Source organism: Elgaria multicarinata, chromosome 1, assembly GCF_023053635.1.
Source record: "Elgaria multicarinata webbii isolate HBS135686 ecotype San Diego chromosome 1, rElgMul1.1.pri, whole genome shotgun sequence".
Classification (NCBI taxonomy): Eukaryota; Metazoa; Chordata; class Lepidosauria; order Squamata; family Anguidae; genus Elgaria; species Elgaria multicarinata.
This window is the reverse complement of record NC_086171.1, coordinates 7,926,921-7,946,811: the sequence shown is the minus strand read 5'-3', so window position 1 is coordinate 7,946,811 and position 19,891 is coordinate 7,926,921. Positions and strand designations below refer to the sequence as shown.

Below are 19,891 nucleotides of genomic sequence, written 5' to 3'. Positions count from 1 at the left end.
GATTCCTCCGACATCTCTAGGCAGAGAGGCCATTGTGGCTTCACCTTTTCCTCTTGGGAGAAGCGGGGAGGGAGCAGCACAAACGTCTCCCCACGGAGCAGAGAGGAAACGGGAAGTCGTGGGGCGGCTGGATGTTCGAATGTGCGTCTCGCGTGTCCTTGCAAGACCAGCCTTTCGCGTCTTCCTTTTCTCCATCTCTCCATTACTAGACAGATTCATGGCGGATAAAGCTAGAAGTGGTCACTAGTCCGGGTGGCCATATATTCCCTCCACTAACAGAGGCAGTACGCTGGGGAACGAGAGCAGGAGTGTGCTGTTGTCCTCATGTCCTGTGGGTGACGAGATAGGCCAGGAGCAGGGAATGTGGAGCCTGTGGGCACCGATGCATACCTGGATGCCTTCCTTGGTTCCCACCAAAGTGGTCTATATCTCCCACTTTTACTTTTATTAATTAACACATTTTCCATAGGAAGAGCGGAGGCTGGTGGCTCCGAAGTCAGTGGGGCGGTGAGTCCGCTCCGGGTTTCAGTCAGAAGAGTTCTGACTGAAACCCGGAGCGGATCCACCGCTCCACCGACATCGCAGCCGCCAGCCTCCACTGATAGCAGCATAGGAAGCAGCTTCAGGCAGAGTGAGACCATTGGTCTCTCCCACCCAGTACTGCAGACAAGAATCTTCCTAGCTCCATCTGGAGGAGCCAGGGATCGAACCCGAGACCTTCTGCATGCAAAGCTGGGAGCAACCACTGAGCTATATGGCCCCCTCGACCATCTCACCAGCAGCTGAGTTCAAAGGCATGGTTTAGTTTGTTGGGACCTAGCCTCCCCCTCTGCAGTCTTTTGGGCAGGTGACTTGTCCTTTGCCCCGCCTCCCATCGCAGCCATTTTGTGGTCGTGCCCACGACACTCTCTCAAATTGCCAGTGGTGCCCACAGCCCCCAAATTGGCCGCGTGCTCCTAAGATGGGCCTTTAGCCTGATCCAGCACGGCTGCTGTGACGCCCTCATTATCGCCATGCGTTTCCTCAGCTTCTGTCCCTCACGTGGCCTCTTCCTTCCTGCCCCTGGGTAGAAACGGAGCATAAAGCAAAAACGGGAGGATAGAAGCGTCCCAGAAAGGTGCCAAAAAGGGGAGAAACGAGTTCTCAAGATGCTGAACTTTTTATTATATTATCTTTGGTCGAGAAACCCAACGCGTTTCGGACTGTATTTTTTCTAAACCTGTGAAAGACATTTTGTTGTAAAGAAGAACTCTGCATACTACTTTCTAAAAAAACCTGAGGAAGGCCTAGAAAAAAATACAGGCCGAAACGCATCGGGCTTTTCAACTTAATACAAAAAAATTAAAAGTTCAGCATCTTGAGAAATGGGGTTTAGCCTTTTCTTCTTCTTCTTCTTCTTCTTCTTCTTCTTCTTCTTCTTCTTCTTCTTCATCATCATCATCAATAATAATAATAATAATAATAATAAATTTATTTCTTACCCGCCTCTCCATTTTGATCGAGGCGGGGAACAACAATAAAGGATAAAATACATAATACTCAATTAAAACATAATATACATTGTTAAAAACATCCTAAAAACATACTAAAAGCATCCTAAAATTCCACCGGATAGGCCTGCCGGAAGAGATCAGTCTTGATCGCTTTCTTGAATGCTAGTAGACTGTTAAGTTGACGGATCTCCTCCGGCAGGCCGTTCCACAGCCTGGGAGCAGCAGAAGAGAAGGTCCTCTGGGTAACTGTTGTTGTTTTTATTATTATTATTATTATTTTGACGGCCAATGAACTCACATCAGAACAGTAGAGGCTTTGTCTTAATCACCCTCTTTGCAAAGGTTTCAGGAAATGATGGCTTTATGGAAAAGTCGTGGAGTATGCAAATACAGTATCGGGAAAGAGTTTAGACGGGGCAGAAACAGACAGGGTTGGGGAACACACATCCACTCGTACAAGGAATGCCAACACTTGGTCTACACCCTTTTTAAATTCCAGCGAAGAGACGCTGTCCTTCATGGGCAAATGCACTACGGCCAGCACCTCCAGACTCATGCCTTGCCTACATTTTCCGCCATTGGATGCTTTTGATCTGTCTTGGGGAAAGATATCTCGCCTTTTAATTTTTTTTTTTTTTAAAAAAGCAAACGTTAAGAAACTATTACTTTAACCTTTTTTGCACTTTATTAATCCACCATAATAACTCTTCCTCAGTAGGGTACTTGTAAGTTATTCCAGACTCTTCTGCAGGCTAATGTAAACGCCTGCGCGCAAGCCCATGTCCCAACGCGCCGCTGTTGAGCTTGCTCCATTCATTTCACAGGCACGGGTCCGTCCACACCCGACGGAGATGGGCAGAGCTTGAACAACGGCGGCGCGCGGGTGTATTTGCCAGGTCGGCGTATGGAAGCGGTGTGCGCACTACGGACATCGTAGGAGTTTCATTTAGATATCTGCTTGGGCTGGCGGGGTGGGGGTGGTGGAATGGGGTGGGTGTTCCTCTTTCCTGCCTCTACCCTGAAACCCGGCATATCCTCTTCATCTAAGACGTCCAGACCACTTTGCCTCTCTACGTATGTTTTGTTGCGTTTCTGTGAACTGATGCAGGGCTGGCCCCTGGAACGACAGCCATAACACGCGAATGGACAAGGAAAGACGTGACGAGGAAGTTGTGGCTCAAATAGAAAGGTCGAGACGGTGCAATAATTGCTGAGCGGCAGGGTGTTGTTGGGGGCAAAACGGCACGGGACTGAACTCTTTGGGAAAGAAGCATTGACCTTTTTAAGCCTTTTGCTTGCTGGAAGGCAGGCTGCCCGGTATGATCCTCCATGAGAGACCTCTCCAAGAGATTATAGACTGGTGGCTGATACTGAGAAGAGGGAAACACATTTCCTGCCCCAAAATGTCAGTAGCATGTAACAGCTCGGAAGGAGGACGACAAACAAAAACAAAATTCTTCACATGCCTCAAACTAAATTTTCCGAATGCCCGATACCTGGCCGCGTGTGACTTTTCCGGCATTTATTCTCTGTCGCTCAGATATGCCAAGAAGGGGGGTTGGGAAGCGTGTATCGGTGGCTCTCTTTTAGTGTGGAAAAAAATATTTACAACGAAGCACTTTATTCTGTATAGATCTCGAGGGTTTGGGACAGGGGCGGGAGGGAGAGCCTGAGCTCTGAGACCTTTTTTTTTTTTTTTTTTTAAAGAAGCATCTTAAGAAATGTTCTAGAAAATATATCGCGATTTTTTGTTTTAACAATCACGCGTATAATCTGCATATGTTTTTTTATTTCTAACCCGCAAGGGAACCAGCACTCCGGCGAAAATTAGCATGGCCACCTTTGTTTTTTTCTCCAGCGGTGGGGTGGCATTAGCACCACATGTGCTGTTATATTTCCTACCACTAGGAGGCGCCTCCTCTCTCCCCTTTTGGCCCCATAATGCTAGTGCAGGGGTGGGGAACTGATTCCGGAGTGGCGGGGCGGGTTCACCATGCCTACACAACCTTCTGCCAGCTGGATGACGTCAGGGGGAGTGACCGCATCCCCTGAGGTCGTCGACTACGCCATGTCCTGCTTTGTCTATGACGGGGGGATTTGCTGAGGAGAAGCGGTGGGCATCAGAATCCGTGGGTGAGGGTGTGCTTAACCCTTCCCCGATTTGCTTTTTCTCCCCCAACAGTAAGTCTGTCCCCTTCAGCCCCCCTTGAATTTCCCCCTTGAAATCAACCCCACCTGCATATTGCCATTAACCAGAAAAACGTGTTCACTGGGGTGATGCGTAGTCCTTTCCCGGAATCTTCTGGAAATTGCTGTGTCCCATTGATTGAGAGGCAGGGCTGTAACCACCAGGAAGAGTTTGGGCCCCCTCGGAGATATTCCAGACCCCTTTCCTTCATTTCCCCTACCCCACCTCTGCCTGCGGCCCATTTGGGCAGCAAAAGGCAGCAGAGGCTGACGGTTCCAATGTCGGTGGGGCAGGAAATCCGCTCCGGGTTTCATTCAGAACCAGTTAGAACCTTGGAGAGCTCCTTTAGAGTTCTGACGGAAACCAGAGCAGATTCACCGCCCCATTGACATCGGAGCCACCAGCCTCCACTGATAAAAGGTCAGCCCTTCTCAAAAGTGGTGATGAAATAAATAATAATAATAATAATAATAATAATAATAATTGGTTTAGATAACTTCAAACCCATTAGACTACTTTATTTCTGTTGCATTTGCATTGATGTATGACGACACGTTTAGGGTATTCGTACGGCCCTCCTTTCACAAAAGTCATGGCTACGCTCATTCCGCGTGGTAGATGGCTTCCCTTCCCCAATGGAAGACTTTACATGTACACACAGACCCTTTTGCACTAATAATAATGTTATAGAGGTGGTGTGCTGGTTTCCCCAGCTTTGAAAAGTATCTCTAGTGTGAGTCGCCGGCCTTTAAATTTTGCCATCTCTGGAGCAGCTTCCTGCCATTTTGGAACTAAATTTTTGGGAGCTGGGGTAACGTAGCAGAGAAGAGCCAGAACTATGAAACAGAAAGTTCCTAGTTCAAATCTCGCCTCTGCCATGAAATTAGTAGTTTGTCCTTGTTCAAGCCACGCTCTTTCGGCTTCAGCCACGCACACACCCCTTCCTGTGTGCAATACAGAGATGATAATTCTGACCTACCTTACGGGGTTGTTCGTAAGGATTACGATAAGCTGGAATGCTTTGCGTGCCCAAAGGCGTTCTATCAGGGCAAAGCGTCTTGTTAAATTTGAATCAGCTTCCTCGGCTCACTCCCAATGCATTTTATGGCAGGCCAAAGTGGCAGCTCCCAGGAGTGTGACATCAACAGTGGCGCACACGTGCTGGGCTTCCTTAAAAGCAAACGGTCCAGTTGCAGACTGACTCTTGTCAAAGATGCTGATAGAAGAATGGAGAAAGAAGGGGGCCAAGTTAAAAAAAAAAAAAAGGAGTCCCCCAAATAGAGAAGCATAAATATATTCATTAGAGGCATCAGCTTTGGTCACAAATGAAGGTTGTGTTTAGGAACCAATACAACTATAATCCGAGAGATTCTACCTGAATACATTTATGTTTCTCTATGCTCGTGCTTTTTCTTCTTGCACAAAACAGCAAGGGATGCATCAGTTAATATTTCCAAATGCGTGCGCCTTCTTTTCCAATGATCTCCCCTTTGGAACGCATTTTTTGGTCTCCTACCGTTCTCTTTTTAGAGGGAGGTTTTCAACAATTGCTTTGGTTCCTATAAGGTAGGAGCAGGGACCCAGATGCTGTCAAGGGGTGGGGGCCTTTTGCCCAAAGCCCCGCCCCTTGACTTCATAGGAGTCCCTTTCCCTGTGCAGAGAGAGGTACACAGTGCTCATTCATGCCTCTCCCTGCAGGGAGAAAGGACAGCCCTCCAGGCGCTGAAAGGTGGGGTTTCCATTCCCAGTGCTAGAGAACAGTTTCCTTTCTTGTCCCTCCAGTGGAGGCTGGTGGCTCCAATTTTGGTGGGGCTGTGAATTTGCTCTATGAATCTCCCACTCAGAACTCTAAAGGAGCGAAAGTGCTGAACTCAGTACCTCATAATAGGTTCAGCACCTTGGAAAGTGTGAAACCCAGAACGGATTTACAGCTCCACTGACATCGGAGCCACCAGCCTCCACTGGGTCCCTCCCCTAAGTCCTTTCCCCTTGTGGAGACATGGGGCTTCTCTAAAGAGCGATTTATAGCACGCTCATGACTGGCCCTTCATGGAAGTTTGCGGGTCGATTTCATGACATCATCAGGCAGGACGTCTCCTGCGCTTTCCCTCGCTTATCCCGCTGACTAAAAACACTGAGATAATCAGCTTTTAAAAAAAGAAGTCCGCCAAACAACCCCATGTGTTGGCGGGGTTGCGCTATCATTCCGCCACTAGATGGTGCTGTTTTATTGATTTGGAATGGAAGTTCAAACTCACAGCAGAGATAGGAAATATTTCTTTCAAACCCGGGTAATGAGCCAATTGCAATCCCGGGGGGGGGGGGGGGAGCGGAAGCAGAAAGCAGGGTTTTTTTGTTTTGTTTTTAATGTAGAGAAGCTCATGCTTGGAAGGGTGTCAGTGGAGCATGCTGAAATCTCAGAATCCAGAGACGTCGCTGAATAAGAGGTGCCCGGGGTGGGGGTGGGGCTTCGTGTGGTGCGTTTCCAAAAACATGGCCTCATTTCCTGTGACGTGCATGCCTCAATATTTCAGGTGTGAATCTGCCTTGGGGGCAGGAGAGATTTTGTTGCATCCTTTTGCATGGAGAGGAAGCTAGCATACTACACATACGCACACCTGATTTAGGGAGGCTTGTTCTAATTTTGAGCACTAAGGGAAAACTCTAGGTAACATCTTTGTATTACTATTATACTGAAAGGATGAGATCACTTAGTGTGTGTGTGTGTGTGTGTGTGTGTGTGTGTGTGAGAGAGAGAGAGAGAGAGAGAGAGAGAGAGAGAGAGAGAGAGAGAGAGAGAGAGAGAGAGAGAATCCAGTGTGGTGTAATGGCTAAAGTGTCGGACTGGGAGTCGGGAGATCTGGGTTCTAGTCCCCACTCAGCCATGGAAACCCACTGGGTGACTTTGGGCCAGTCACGGACTCTCAGCCCAGTCAACCTCACAGGGTTGTTGTCGTGAGGATAAAATGGAGAGGAGGAGGGTTATGTATGCCTCCTTGGGTTCCTTGGAGGAAAAAAGGCGGGATACAAATGCAATAAATAAATAAATATAAATAAATATCTCTGTAACCGTGATGCCTGCCCTGCACAGTAGACCAGTATTGTCTCACTTTAAAGATGGAGGGGGGCAGAGATAGGGTGAGAGTAATTTCCCTAGCCCTGCATTCTCCAGATGTGTTGGACTACAATGCCCATTATGGAATGTTGGGAGTTGAAGTCCCAATTCATCTGGAGGACACCTGGTTGGCAGGGAGGAAGGCTAGGTAAATAGCAGCTGATGTGCAATTTTGAACCGACAAGTTCATGACTTGTTTCTTTCGTGGCTGGGCTACACCGGTCAATGAAAGCATCAAAAGTCCCTAACAGTTTTGGGTCTGAAATTTGGAGGGTGTGTTGTGGGCGCTCTCACAAAATGGCTGTTCTGGGGGGTAAGGCTCGCCCATTCATAAAATGGCTGCCATGGCCGGTCACAAACACCCGTTTCCCAGAAGGCCAATTGGTGGGATTAAAAGCAAAGTAACTTGCCGAAGAACCTTATTGCGAGGAAGGGGATGGGGACCTTAGCTCCAAAACCACTCTTTTGAACCGAAATAAAGAAGGTGCTGGAAAACGGCACCTTGCTTTCCATCATGCCGTCCCCCTAAGCTAAAAAAACATCAATTTTAAACCTCTTAAGGAATAAAATTCCTGGAAGGTCAGGGAGCTTGGAGGGCACCATGAGTTGGAGATCTCATAAGTATGTATCCGAACACCACACTACAGAACCCATGATGATGATGATGATGGAAGTGGTGATGGTGATGATAAATAATCCAAACTTCCTATTAAGAGATGATTTGAAGTTTCTTAGAACTGTTTTGCTTGCTACAGGAAAAGTTGTTTCCACAGGGTATCTGTGTGCGGTGGTGGGTTAACTCCATCTCTCCTGCAGTGTTACGTAAAAGATGTGCATAGAAGCGTGCAAAACATGCTCCAGAGTTGTGCCCTGTGCACCAGGACCCATCTTTCCGACATGTGAAATGATCCAGTATCTTACGCACCTCTTAAACCTCTTTTGGGTGTTGTAATAAAAGGCTCCTTGGTAAAGAATTCCTTTTTCTTTAAAGAAAAATTGAAATACCATATTAAGGATCTCTTATCTCTGTCAACCATGAACATTCCTAGTGCTTAAAAAAAACACCCATTATTATTTGAGTCCTTCTTCTTCCAATTAATATCAAACACTTTGAAGGGGGAGGACCCCTTTGCTTAACAGTCCCGCAAATCTTCTGTTTTGTTAGGGATTCTTTTTTTAAGGAATTAGAGAACTGTTTCAAGTCATATGCCTAAATAAAACTGAACTTTCTTGAACTGAGCGTGTGGCATGTCTTGCTTTTCCAGAAGGACTTCCGACTCTAGTCGTGAGCCCCGGAATCTCTTGCTCTTAGTCGTTCAGGAAAATCTGGAAGGGGAATGTCCAAATTTGAATCTGGGGCAGGGAACTTCCAGCCCACAGATATGGCCCAACGGGCGTTGCGTGGTGGGTGCAAGGTCCCCATCCAGCCCTCCAGCTTCTTTCCAAGTCTGGTCTTCTCCCAAATCAGTTCCTGCTGAAAGTTGAATAAGGCTCCTTTTCTCAACACTAAGCAGGGAAAAGCTCTAATCTATGATCAACTAGGATTGACTGGATCACAGGATTTGATTCAAAGTTCCAAGCTTTCAGCAGGAAATGTCTGGAAGAGGGGACAGAGACTCGAGAGGACAATTGCTTTTCTGCTTGGCTTGAGAACTTTTCTGTTGGGTCCACCACCAGCCATAGCCAAGCTCTTCCCTCTGCCCTGCCAAGACCTATTCCCACACCCCTGCTACAGGACTCTGACCCTTCTCAATTAAATCCTACCTCTTGCCCTTAAGGCCCTGCCCAGTACATCCCAGGCTCTGACTTCGAAATCACAGGTTCAGAGCCGTGGTGCATCTGGCAACCCTATTTCAGCCTTGGGTGGAATTCTCATCTCCCTATGCATGGGTGGCCAACTTCAAACATGGTTGCCATATTTGTCCCAAGCAGTATTGGGGTGGGTGTGTTGCATACCAGGAGCAGGACAGCCTGTGTGCCTGTCTCTGGTAGAGGCATACCTGTAGTCCTAACTGGCTCTGCCACGTTACACTGCTGAGAGTTGCACTCCCAGAATTGCACTACTAGAAGCCTATGGGGTCACCCCATGAAGCTGATTGTTGGCAAATTCAGGACAGGTAAAAGGAAGGACGTCTTCACTCAGCACGTAGTTAAACTGTGGAATTCACTTCCACAAGATGTAGTGGTGGCCACCAATTTGGATGGCCTTAAAAGGGGGTTGGATATATGCCCATATGCACCAGTTCCTGGGGAACATGGGTGGGTGCTGTTACACCACGTCCTGCTTTGTTGGTCCCTGGTCGACAGCTGGTTGGCCACTGTGAACAGAATGCTGGCCTAGATGGACCTCAGTTTTATTCAGCACAACTCTTCGTATATTCTTGTGTTCTAAGCTCAGGTTAAATGTTGAAGCTAGGCTAAGATTCAGAGAGCTTCGTGGGTGCTAAGAGTGCACCAGTGTGGGTGCAGCTCACCACGAATTTGACTGGTAGCTTGCTTGTCAAAAGTAACTGCCCCCACCATTTATTTTTTTATAGTGTTCACTTCACGAATACCAGCCCATTTATCAATTAATTTTCTTTGGGGTTGTGTAATCAGTCCAGGAACCACAAACGGTAGCCTCTCTTTTTTTGGTTTTGTTTTATCTAACAAAAAAGAAAAACGGCACTTCGTCGTCAAATCTTTCAACGCAGGCGGACAAAAGAAAGCGGAGAGAGGAAGACGAGAGACGCCTCCTCATGATCACATCTTGGTTAGTCGTAAGATGTTGAGCCGCACCGGCAGAAAAGTGGCACCTGACGCATACTGGATCTCTCGGAGCACGCCTTCCCATTTCTTCCCTTCCTCGTCATACCTGGAAAAGTTCGAAAAATAACGGGATGAAATCTGAATGGACTACCAATTACTACATCCATCGCTCTGAAGATCTTGAGATCTTAGTAGAGCCTTGCCCAACCTGGTGCCCTCTAGATGACTTGGGCTGACACTGGCTCAGTTCGGACAGCACATTTCTCAATGGTGGTTTTAAAACTCCATGGTGCAGTTTTCACACCACCGTTGAGAAACGTGTTGTCTGGTGGGGAAACTCCGACCCCTGCTTGGCTGCTTTTCCTTCCCTCCCACAAACACCGATGACACTGGATGGAAAGACGACGTCAGAGGAATCCTCATTGGAATCAAATGAATTTGGATTTCTGCAAATCCAACCCATGGATTCCACAGCGGCTTTTCCCAGGTCACATGGACTTGTGGACCGTTACTCGCCAGAATTTTTCGCACATTTAGCCGTAGAAAAATAGGTAAACTTAAAAAAAAATAAAACCGGCTGTAAATGTGCATTTCTCCCATGGGCAAAAACACACACATGAAAATGCAGATTTGGAAGGGGATTTGTGTATTGTGGGAAGTGGAGGTGGAATTCGCACATTTTCACAAGTGCGAATTTGCGCACATTTGGGGAATTGGGGAAAAAAACAATTTAATGAGAGGACGATAGAACGAAAGGCACCTGACAATCCAGAAAACGTTGACAGGAGGGGTTTTACCTCCGCACACCTTACCTCCAGACGTCATTGAGTTCCGTCGGAACCAGGTCTCCTGACTCCGCCTCTACGGTGGCAAACCCTCCAATCAGGTAAAGGGTTCCGCCCAGGCTGACGAGGCTGACGGAGCTGCGTTCCTGGGGAAATTCGGTGAAGTCTTCCCACCTAGCAAGACACAGAAGACCAGACATTTTAGAAAACGGGGCGCTCCCTGGACCTTGTCGCAAGGCGGACATCTCTCGGTACACAGAGGCGCTCTTGATACGGTCAGGACGGCATGAATTCTGTGGTGGTGCCCCTGTGCGGGCAAAAACGGGGTGAAAGACACAGAGTTCCTGCTGCCGTTCTGTGTGATGCTGTGCTCTGATTTTGTCTCCTCCCAGTCAGCCTCTGCTGATGGTGGGGAATTCTCTGTTCCCCTCTGGACTGGACAGGATTGAATGATCCAGTCCAGTCCTGATGGAAAAACACAGCAGTCCCCTGCTCAAAAGAATGGCTGCCTGGCGTGTGTGTTTGAGTGGGTCTGGGGCCTCCACTCGGGTGGCCCAGGCTGATCAGTGACTCACAAAGAGATGAGACAGGGAGCCTCTTCTAGGACACATGTGTCATTATTCTGATCCATTTCTACACTTTATAGATAACCTTTAAGGATGTGGGTATAAAATAATTAGTTCAAGGGGGCAGGCGAATGCATGCTCCACCGTCAATGGTTTGGAAACACTGGTCTGCATCATCACAGATAAGTGTTTGGAGGACACGGGCCACAGTTTAGTGGAAGAACACACATCCGTGGCCAGGGACGCTGCCTGCCATGATCCACATGGAGGAAAATGACAGTATCTTCCAACCCTGTGCAAAGTGGTACCCAGCCTAGCAAGCCTTGCTGGGAATAATGGAAGGAACGGAATTGAGACATGTTAGTTTCTCACCCAGGGAGAGTTAACATGATGTAGTGTACAGATGGGGACCCTCAAACCTGTGGGCCTAACTTAGACCCTGGGAGGCCCCATTCCTTGGCTTCTCTGCGATCACCGGCCAGGGATGAGCCTGGTCCCTTGCATTATGGCACTTATTAAGCCTCTGTTGGTGCCAGTGGAAGCATCTTTAAAGTCTAAAAGATTTTTTTGAAAAACTCTTACGCTTTGAGATTTTTCAGATGCATTCAGCAGTATATAAAACTGTTAAACCAAAAAATATCTTGCAGCAAACGGGTTGGGTCTCCTCCAGATATTACATCATCATCATCATCATCATTATTATTATTATTATTATTATTATTATTATTATTATTATTATTATTATTATTATTATATTTTTTACATTTATATACCACCCTACAGCTGAAGTGCTCTGGGCGGTTTACAAATGTTAAAAACAGTGAACATTAAAAGAAATATACAAAATTTAAAACCATAAAAAGTATAAAATACAAACAAAGACAGACAAGATCCATTTAAAACAACTATTCTGGGGTCAGTTAAGAAATTCAGCATATGCTGTTAAATGTCTGGGAGAAGAGAAAAATCTTGACCTGGTGCCGAAAAGATAACAATGTTGGCGCCAGGCGAGCCTCGTTGGGGAGATCATTCCATAATTGAGGGGCCACCACTAAAAAGGCCCTCTCCCTTGTTGCCAATCATAACTACAATTCCCATCATTCCCAGCCAACAGCTGGCAGGCTCTAGGTTTGGGTCGGCTGTGTTAGAGTATTGGACTAGGACTGGGGAGACCCAGGTTCAAATCCTCACTTGGCCAGGAAGCACTCCGGTTGATTTGGGCCCAGTCACTCTTTCAGCCTCACCTACCTTGCAAGGTTGTTGTGAGGATAAATGGGGTTTGGGTGGGGAGGAGAGCCATGTGTGTGCCACCTCGAGTGACTTGGAGGATGTGTGGGATATGGATTACATCAGTAGGAGCAGGTGGTCTTTCTATGTGCCCACCGATGCCCCTTTACACAATACGCAGTCGACCGGCCACGTACTTATCAGCTGCAATGTCGTAAACTTCCACCGAGTTGGTCAAACCGGAGTCGGTCACTCCTGCCGCCACATAAATTTTGTCGTGGTGCATGGTTGCCCCGAAGAGCGAACGGGCCGATTTCAGAGGAGCCAGCTCCTTCCACTCAAACTTCTTTGGGTTGTAGACAATCAGGTTGTTCAGGCACTTTCTGCAGGAGAAAACACGGACATGCTAAGTTCTGTACACCTGAAACTTCTAGCTTCCCTCTAGGCCAGGGGGTTGGCAACATCTGGCCCCCCAGATGTTTTGGCCTACAACTTCCATGATCCTTCATCTTTGGCTATGCTGGCTTGGGTTGATAGGAGTTGTAGGCCAAAACATCTGGAGAACATAAGAGCCATGCTGGATCAGACCAAGGGTCCATCTAGTCCAGCATTCTGTTCACACAGGGGCCAACCAACAAAGCAGGACATGGTGCAACAGCACCCTCCCACCCATGTTCCCCAGCAACTGGTGTATATAGGCTTACTGCCCACCCCTGCTTTACACAAATTAAATTTTGCTTTTCCTGTACCACCCTGTGTCTTACCATATATGCTGAGCTTTGGCGTAGCATTTTCTCAAGAGTAAACCAAGACGCTATTTTCTGATGGCCAGATTCAGAATGTGTGTGCTACCTTCCCCCTTAGGCCAGGAATCTCCTTCATGCTGAGGGCCAAATTCAATTTCAGAGAAGTTCTCGGCAGCCAGTGGTGGGCGGGGCCAAATGTAAAAAAAGGGTGGCGCCAAAAATACAACAACATCCACCTAGCTCATTTTGGTTTAAAGCTCTTACTGACAGTAACTATGACTTAGGAGGGGCATTTCAACATTTTACAATGGGGGGGGGACCTGCACAAATGCCAGGAAACCACTAAATGATCAGTGGTTGGGGTGGGGGAAGGGCTCAGGGCCAAAGAAAGGGGCGTGGCCATCCAGAAAACCTTGGAGAGCCTTAGGAACTGGACCTAACCTCCCCCGCTTGTTCCAGGCAAATTAAAATGTTGCTTTTCCTCGACAGCACGTAGCATTTACTCAAGAGTAAACCATGTTATTTCTTAATGGTTGCCATTTTAGACTGATATATATGGCCTGTCTACACAGTGTCTTCGGGGCGCCTGGAGTGCGTCTGCAGTGCGCCCCGAAATCGATGATGTAGACAGTACCTTAAGCGTTCCAAGAAGAGGCGGAGGAAGTGGAGGAGGAGGAGGCCCTGCATCGCCCCTCGCAGGGACGGGATGAAGAGCTGCCGGGCCCAGCGGCTTAGCCGGGGAATCTGCTGTGTCCTTGGTGCTGCCCACCTGCCCGCCAGCCTGCTGTTGCCGGTGAAGTGGCTCTTTCGCCGGCAACAGCAGGCCGGCGGGCAGGTGGGCAGCACCAAGGACGCAGCCAATTCCCTGGCTAAGCCGCCGGGCCCGGCAGCTCTTCACCCCGTCCCCGCGAAGGGCGATGCGGGGACTCCTCCTCCTCCTCCTTCTCCTCCGCCTCTTCTTGGAATGCTTAAGGTACTGTCTACATCATCGATTTCGGGGCGCACTGCAGGTGCACTCCAGGCGCCCCGAAGACTCTGTGTAGACAGGCCCCTAGTGTTATGTGTCCTGTGGAGGGTGATGTTAAAAATTAAGATATTAATATTCATCTCGAACACACACATTTTGTCTCACTTACTTATTTTCTCCTTTGCCTCCTATGACATATATGAGATCTTTGCAGGAGACCACACTGTGCCCATAGACTGCGTAAGGGAGGGTATCGGCTTCACCCCATTTAAAGGACCTGATAAAGAGAAGAGCCATAAGATTTCGGTAGATCCCATACACATTCAGCCCCCCACCTTTTGGGGGGGCAATCCAGCAGGCCTGTAGCTTATTCTGTATCCTTACAACGCACCCCGCCCCAAGAGTGTCACAGGATGTGGTAGTGAATAAATTCCGTAGTTTCACTCTGTGGCATGTGAAGGAGGGCTTCCTCTTACCTGCCCTGAATCTCCCACCAATCAGCTTCATGTAGGGTGACCAAATGAAAAGGAGGACCGGGCTCCTGTATCTTCAACAGTTGCATAGAAAAGGGAATTTCAGCCGGTGTCATTCGTAGGCATGTCGCACCTGGTGAAATGTCCTCTTCATCACAACAGTTAAAGCTGCAGGAGCTATACAGCTATACTGTGACCAGATTTAAAAGAGGGCAGGGCTCCTGCAGCTTGAACTGTTGTGATGAAGAGGGAATTTCACCAGGTTCCCCATATATACAAATGACAGCTGCTGAAATTCCCTTTTTTATGCAACTGTTAAAGATACAGGAGCCCTGTCCTCCTTTTCATATGGTCACCCTACCTTCATGGAATGACCCTTCTGGGTTCTAGTATTATAGGAGAGGGAGAAAAAGTTCTCCCTGCTCACCTTCTCCACACCAGGCATGGTTTTGTGCACTTCTATCAGGTCTCCCCTCAGCCTCCTTTTTTCCAAGCTGAACAATTGTAACCGTCCCTCATAGTTGCCCTATTTCAGTGGTTCTCAACCTTCCTAATGCCACAACCCTTTAATACAGTTCCTCATGTTGTGGTGACCCCCAACCATAAAATTATTTTCGTTGCTACTTTATAACTATAATTTTGCTACTGTTATGTAGCAAAATTATGTAGCTCGGTTCCTAAGACCATCGGAAATATGTGTTTTCTGATGGTCTTAGGCGACCCCTGTGAAAGGATCGTTTGACCCCCAAAGGGATCGCGACCCACAGGTTGAGAACTGCTGCCTATTTGGAGCATGCACAAGATGCCATTTTAGGCCTTTAGGAAGCCTTCTGCCTGAAGTCCCTTAACTGATCCACTCTACTCAAGGGCCTTTTACACTCACAGCCGATCGTAGCACATGACCGAGTCCAAGGTCTCCTCCCCTTCCTTCAGCTCTTTCCCGCCGACCACGAAGATGGAATTTTCTGCCTCGCCGAGTCCAAACAGACAGCGTGGGGAGGGGAGCGGGGGCATTCCCAGCCAGTCCGAGTCCAAGTGATCGTACTATGGAGAAACAGAAAGCACAACCCACCCCGTGAGGGGAGGTCAAGAAAGAAGTCCTACCAACACAACCCTAGACTTGATTACTTCAGTGGGGCGTAGCCCCTCAGATGGCAGCCTGACTCCAGTTCGTCTGCCTCCAACATGGTGCTCTCCAGATGTGTTTGGATGACAACACCTGTCAGCACCGGCCAGCATGACGGGGTGGAGGGAAATGGAGTCCAAAACCACCTGGAGGGCTAATGTAAGCCTATGCGGCAGGGTCTTGCTTTTTTATTGTTTTACTCTGTACAGCACCATGTACATTGATGGCACTATATAAATAAATAAATAATAATAATAATGTTGAGGAAGGCCACTGTAGTTATTAATGGACAGTCATACATAAACTTTACTAGAGCTTCAGACCAAAACTCCACCTAGTTAGTCTCCTGTTTACTCCTCCTGGTGTTCCACCCTAGCAAATTATATTCAGGGACGTGCGGCCTCTGAATATGCTGGCTCTACACAGCCATCTTGACTAGTAGCCACAGAGAGATATCAGTCTTCCATGAGCGTAGATCTATCATCAATGGAGCAAGCAGAAGAAGGCCTTCTTCACGCAGCGCATTGTTAAATTAAGGAATTCGCTACCGTAGTGATGGCCACCGAAGGTGACTATTAAAGGGGGCTAGACAAATTCCTGGAGGAGAAGGCTATCAATGGCTACTAGTCCTGACGCCTGTATAAGACTCCAGTATCAGAGGCAGGAAACCTACATACACCAGTTGCTGGGGAACACAAGCAAAAGGGTGCTGTTGCATTCATGTCCTGCTTGTGGTTGGCCACTGTGTGAATGGTGATTGTGGAACCACCATCTCTGGTGGTTCAGAAAAGGGTGGTGGGGAGGCAGCCCCGCTATAAGCAGAGCATGCTTCTGCCATGAGAAGGCCCCCCCCATGAAGTATCGTAGGAGTTCTCCTTCTCCAGGGCATGCTCTTAAAAGCAGAATGCGTGACAAAGTCAGGTGAACCTGGTGAACAGCTGCAGAAGGAAAAGCAGAAGATACTGGAATGGCTTGGTATGCCCTATGGATTGTAGCCAATGTTAGTCCTACTTAGAGTAGACCCATTGAAATAAATATGGTTGAAGTTCGGCTAACATCGACTACAACTCTATGTTTTCCAAGCCATTTCCAGAATGGACATGAAAGATGGAGTAGCATGCTGAGGGTCAATAAACACTTTGCGCATGGGTATAGAGAAGCCTTCCCCACCCAGTGAACTCCAGATGTGTTGGACTGCAACTCCCATTATCCTCAGCCAGTATGCTTGCACGCAGAAGGTTCCAACCCCAGTATCTCCAGGGAAAGCTATGAAAAATTCCTGCCTGGAACTTTAGAGTGTGGCTGCCAGTCAGTGTTGACAATATAAGGCTAGGTGGGCCCATGGCTGGACTCAGTATGGGACTGCTTCTAATGCTGCTAAGCACCATTCAAAATAATCTCAACTCTAGATCACCATCTAATGCTCCAGATCACCCTCTACGCCATTCCACACCCCAAACAAGTCAAACATAAAGGCTTATCTTACAGGATTCATGTCACCAGAGTTACAAAAATGTCCTTTGAAGCCCAAGAGCAAGATTCAGTTTTGGAGACGTGCTCAGAGGCTGGATTCCAGCGGCAGGCAGGGGCAAAGGGGGTGAGGCCAACATACCAACATATTCTAATTTAAAGCTTCCTGCCAGTAACCAAAGCCCCAGAAGAGGCATTTCACAACCTTTTAAAACGGGAAAACAAACACAAAAGCGAGGAACACCACCACCACCCCGCCCAAATGATTAGTGGTTGGGGGAGATGAGGTGGGGCCAGTGGAAAGAGGTATGGTTTTCTGGGGTCCTCTGGAGGGACAGATTTAGCCTTTGGGCCAGAAGATCTGTGCCTCTGTTCTAAAGTGTGATTATTAATATTTAAAGTGTTGCTTTGGAATGTTTGAAATGCAGTCGCTAGATGGGCAAAAAGAAGAAGAAGCCCATCTAGCAAATAATGCAATGATCAGAGGATTGGAAGGCAAAGATCCCCACCCACCCTGCCAGCTTCATCATCATAACCCTGGATGTCCCTGGCTGCCACCAGATGTGAGAATGGTCAGCATGGTCTGACCTGCCATAGAAATCCTCCAAGCTATTTTTGTTTATCGTTGAAGTGTGCAATCCTATGGGCAGATCCTTCAACAATTAACAAAGATAAGAGCACTTGGAGGATTGCTATGCTAGGTTAGACCAATGGGTCCATCAAGCTGATGTCTGGTGGCAGCCAGTGAGATGCCTCAAGGATTATCATATGATGTCAGTGTAAAAAAAGATAGAAATGGCTGGTTATAAGCTTTCCAGAAACATAGAGCTGTAGAATTGAAAGGTACCTTGGAGATCATACAGTCCAGCCTTCCCCAACTTGGTACCCTCCAGTTTTAGACTATGATTCCTGTGTCCCTTGACTATTGGCTGGCTGGGGCTGATGGGTATTGTAGTCCAAAACTTCTGGAGGGCATCAGGTTGGGGAACGCTGATCTAGTCCAAACCCCTCTTTGATGTAGGATGCAATGACAGCATCTCAGCTAGGTGGCCGTCCAGCCTCTGCTCCTGTACCTCCAGGGAAGGAGAGCCAGCCACAGTAGGTAGCCAGGGGAATCAGGGTGCTAGGCAAGGTGGCCGCCTTGGTCAGATCCAGCAGAGATCCTCTTACGTTTGTATCTCAACTGAGTTCTACCCAATTCGTATTTCTTAATCTCTTGAGTCTAACAAAGTTAGATCACCCTGACTGCAAGATGCTGAGGAGAAATGATGGGAACAGGGCCCTCTCCTTTACCCCCTGCATGTCAGCTTCCAGAGGCCTTGGCTGTCCCCTGTTGGAAACAGGATGCTGGGGCCTAGCCACAAGGAAGGCCTTCTGCCTGATTCAGCAATGCATTTGTTATGATTTTAACAAAACAAACGCACCCATACCGTAAGTTGTGGACAGCTTGTGGTATAACTGTTCAGGACTCGTCACTACCCCATATGATACATACACTTGTTATAGAGAGTCAAACCAGTTTGAACCAAGACCTAAACCACCCCAAAGTAAAAACTGGGTTGACTCCCCTCTCCAAACAGAGGCTAGCCTGACTCTCGGCCTAGGAGCAATACGTAGCGTATCATTTCCAATCCAAGGGAAAAAGAGGCCCAGTACCTGCAAGAAATAGGAGTTCATGGGATCCTCTTTATTGTCCTCATTGTAGTAAAGTCCACCTGCTATGAAGACCTGATTCTCGCGGGTGACCAGGCTGACGTGATTCTTTGGGATCTGAGCGGAAAGGGAGGCAAAGTAGCACTCGTTGGCGCCCGGGTCGTAGGCCACCGCCCCTGAGTCACTGACCATGAAAATGAGGTCATGAAGGAACATCCCAAAGCGCATGGTATCATTTAAGATCCCCGGAAGGACATCTTCTTCCTCTTTCTCAGCCTCTTCTTCCTCTACCCCTCCGTTTATCACACTGTCCCCGCTTTTCTTCTCCACCTTTTTCTTCCCCGCCGTCTTCTTCACCACCGTGAATTTCCCCTCGTGGGCATCCTTCACCATCTGGATCTTCTTGAGGAGCTCCGGGCTGGACTTGATGACAGCATGCTTCTCCACCTGGTCCCTGAAGTAACCCTTGTCCATGAGGCGGAAACGGATGCTCTCAAACACCACCGGGAGGGCCTGCACCCGGCTCTCGCGCTCCTTGGCTGTAGCCCATTTCATCACCGCCTCGAAGACGGACTCTTCCTTCTCAACGTTCAGGGAGTCGCTGGAGATGATGGCAATGAGCTCGTCGGGGGAGAGCTGGCAGAACTCCTCGTCACGGGAGATCAGGGCAAAGCGGTCGCAAATGAAGTCCCTGGCGGCTACCGCCAAGCGGGCGCAATCCAACATCAAACCCAGCCTGAAAATGGCCAGGCAGTTGCTGAGACAAAGCCTCTTCTGGAGGAAGGAAACGCAGACCGTGAAAATAGAAGGGATCTGGAACATGTTGGCCACGGAGAAAATGTCCTGGACGTTCTGCTCGGTGATCTCCAGCTCCGAGGTGTAGATGTAATGGAGAATCTTACCCAGGACTTCCGGGTCGACCTCCTCTAAGCTGATCTCCTTCTTCTTGCTCTCTTCCATGTCCGAGAGGAACATGGCCCTGAAATAAGGGCTGCAGGCCGCGAGGACCAGGCGGTGACATGGGAACTCCTTCCCTTTCGCCTTCAAGACGCAGTCGAGGAACTTGCTGTGGTCCAACAAGTCCTTGAGCCCATCCTGGAGAAGAGTTTGCTGGTAGAGGCGCAATTCTTCAGCTTGTTCTAAGGGCGACGCCATGGCTGAGGAGGCTCTCTTCTTCTTCTTCTTCTTCTTCTTCTTCTTCTTCTTCTTCTTTGATCAGCTCTTCCAACTCTTTTCCACCGGTCAATGTCGGAGGCCTCTTTTGCTTCCAGATGAAGCGCTGAGAATAAGAGCCTCTTGCTGCCCGGGCAGTTGGCTGTGTGGTTCGGTTTCCA

The 19,891-nt window shown here is 48.2% G+C and overlaps 2 protein-coding genes across 2 annotated transcripts in view; both read right to left on the bottom strand.

Annotated features, from left to right (window-relative positions):
* The window catches only part of HHATL (hedgehog acyltransferase like), a 203,557-nt gene that overhangs the window by 148,969 nt on the left and 34,697 nt on the right, over positions 1–19,891 (bottom strand). The window lies entirely within an intron of this gene.
* On the bottom strand, positions 9,518–19,748 carry KLHL40 (kelch like family member 40). The gene is made up of 6 exons (XM_063116442.1): positions 18,561–19,748; positions 15,192–15,352; positions 14,005–14,112; positions 12,320–12,505; positions 10,357–10,503; positions 9,518–9,650 (listed from the first exon to the last, which is right to left on the bottom strand). Exons 1-6 carry the CDS (start codon positions 19,710–19,712, stop codon positions 9,539–9,541), a joined length of 1,866 nt encoding a protein of 621 aa, XP_062972512.1. The 5' UTR covers positions 19,713–19,748; the 3' UTR covers positions 9,518–9,538.

Coding starts and splice junctions, on each gene's coding strand:
- KLHL40 (XM_063116442.1), bottom strand. CDS start 19,712: ATGGCGTCGCCCTTAGAACAAGCTGAAGAATTGCGCCTCTACCAGCAA. Junction 15,353..18,560: donor TGAACTCCTATTTCTTGCAG/GTACTGGGCCTC, acceptor GTTTCTCCATAG/TACGATCACTTGGACTCGGA. Junction 10,504..12,319: donor TACGACATTGCAGCTGATAA/GTACGTGGCCGG, acceptor GTGTCTTGCTAG/GTGGGAAGACTTCACCGAAT.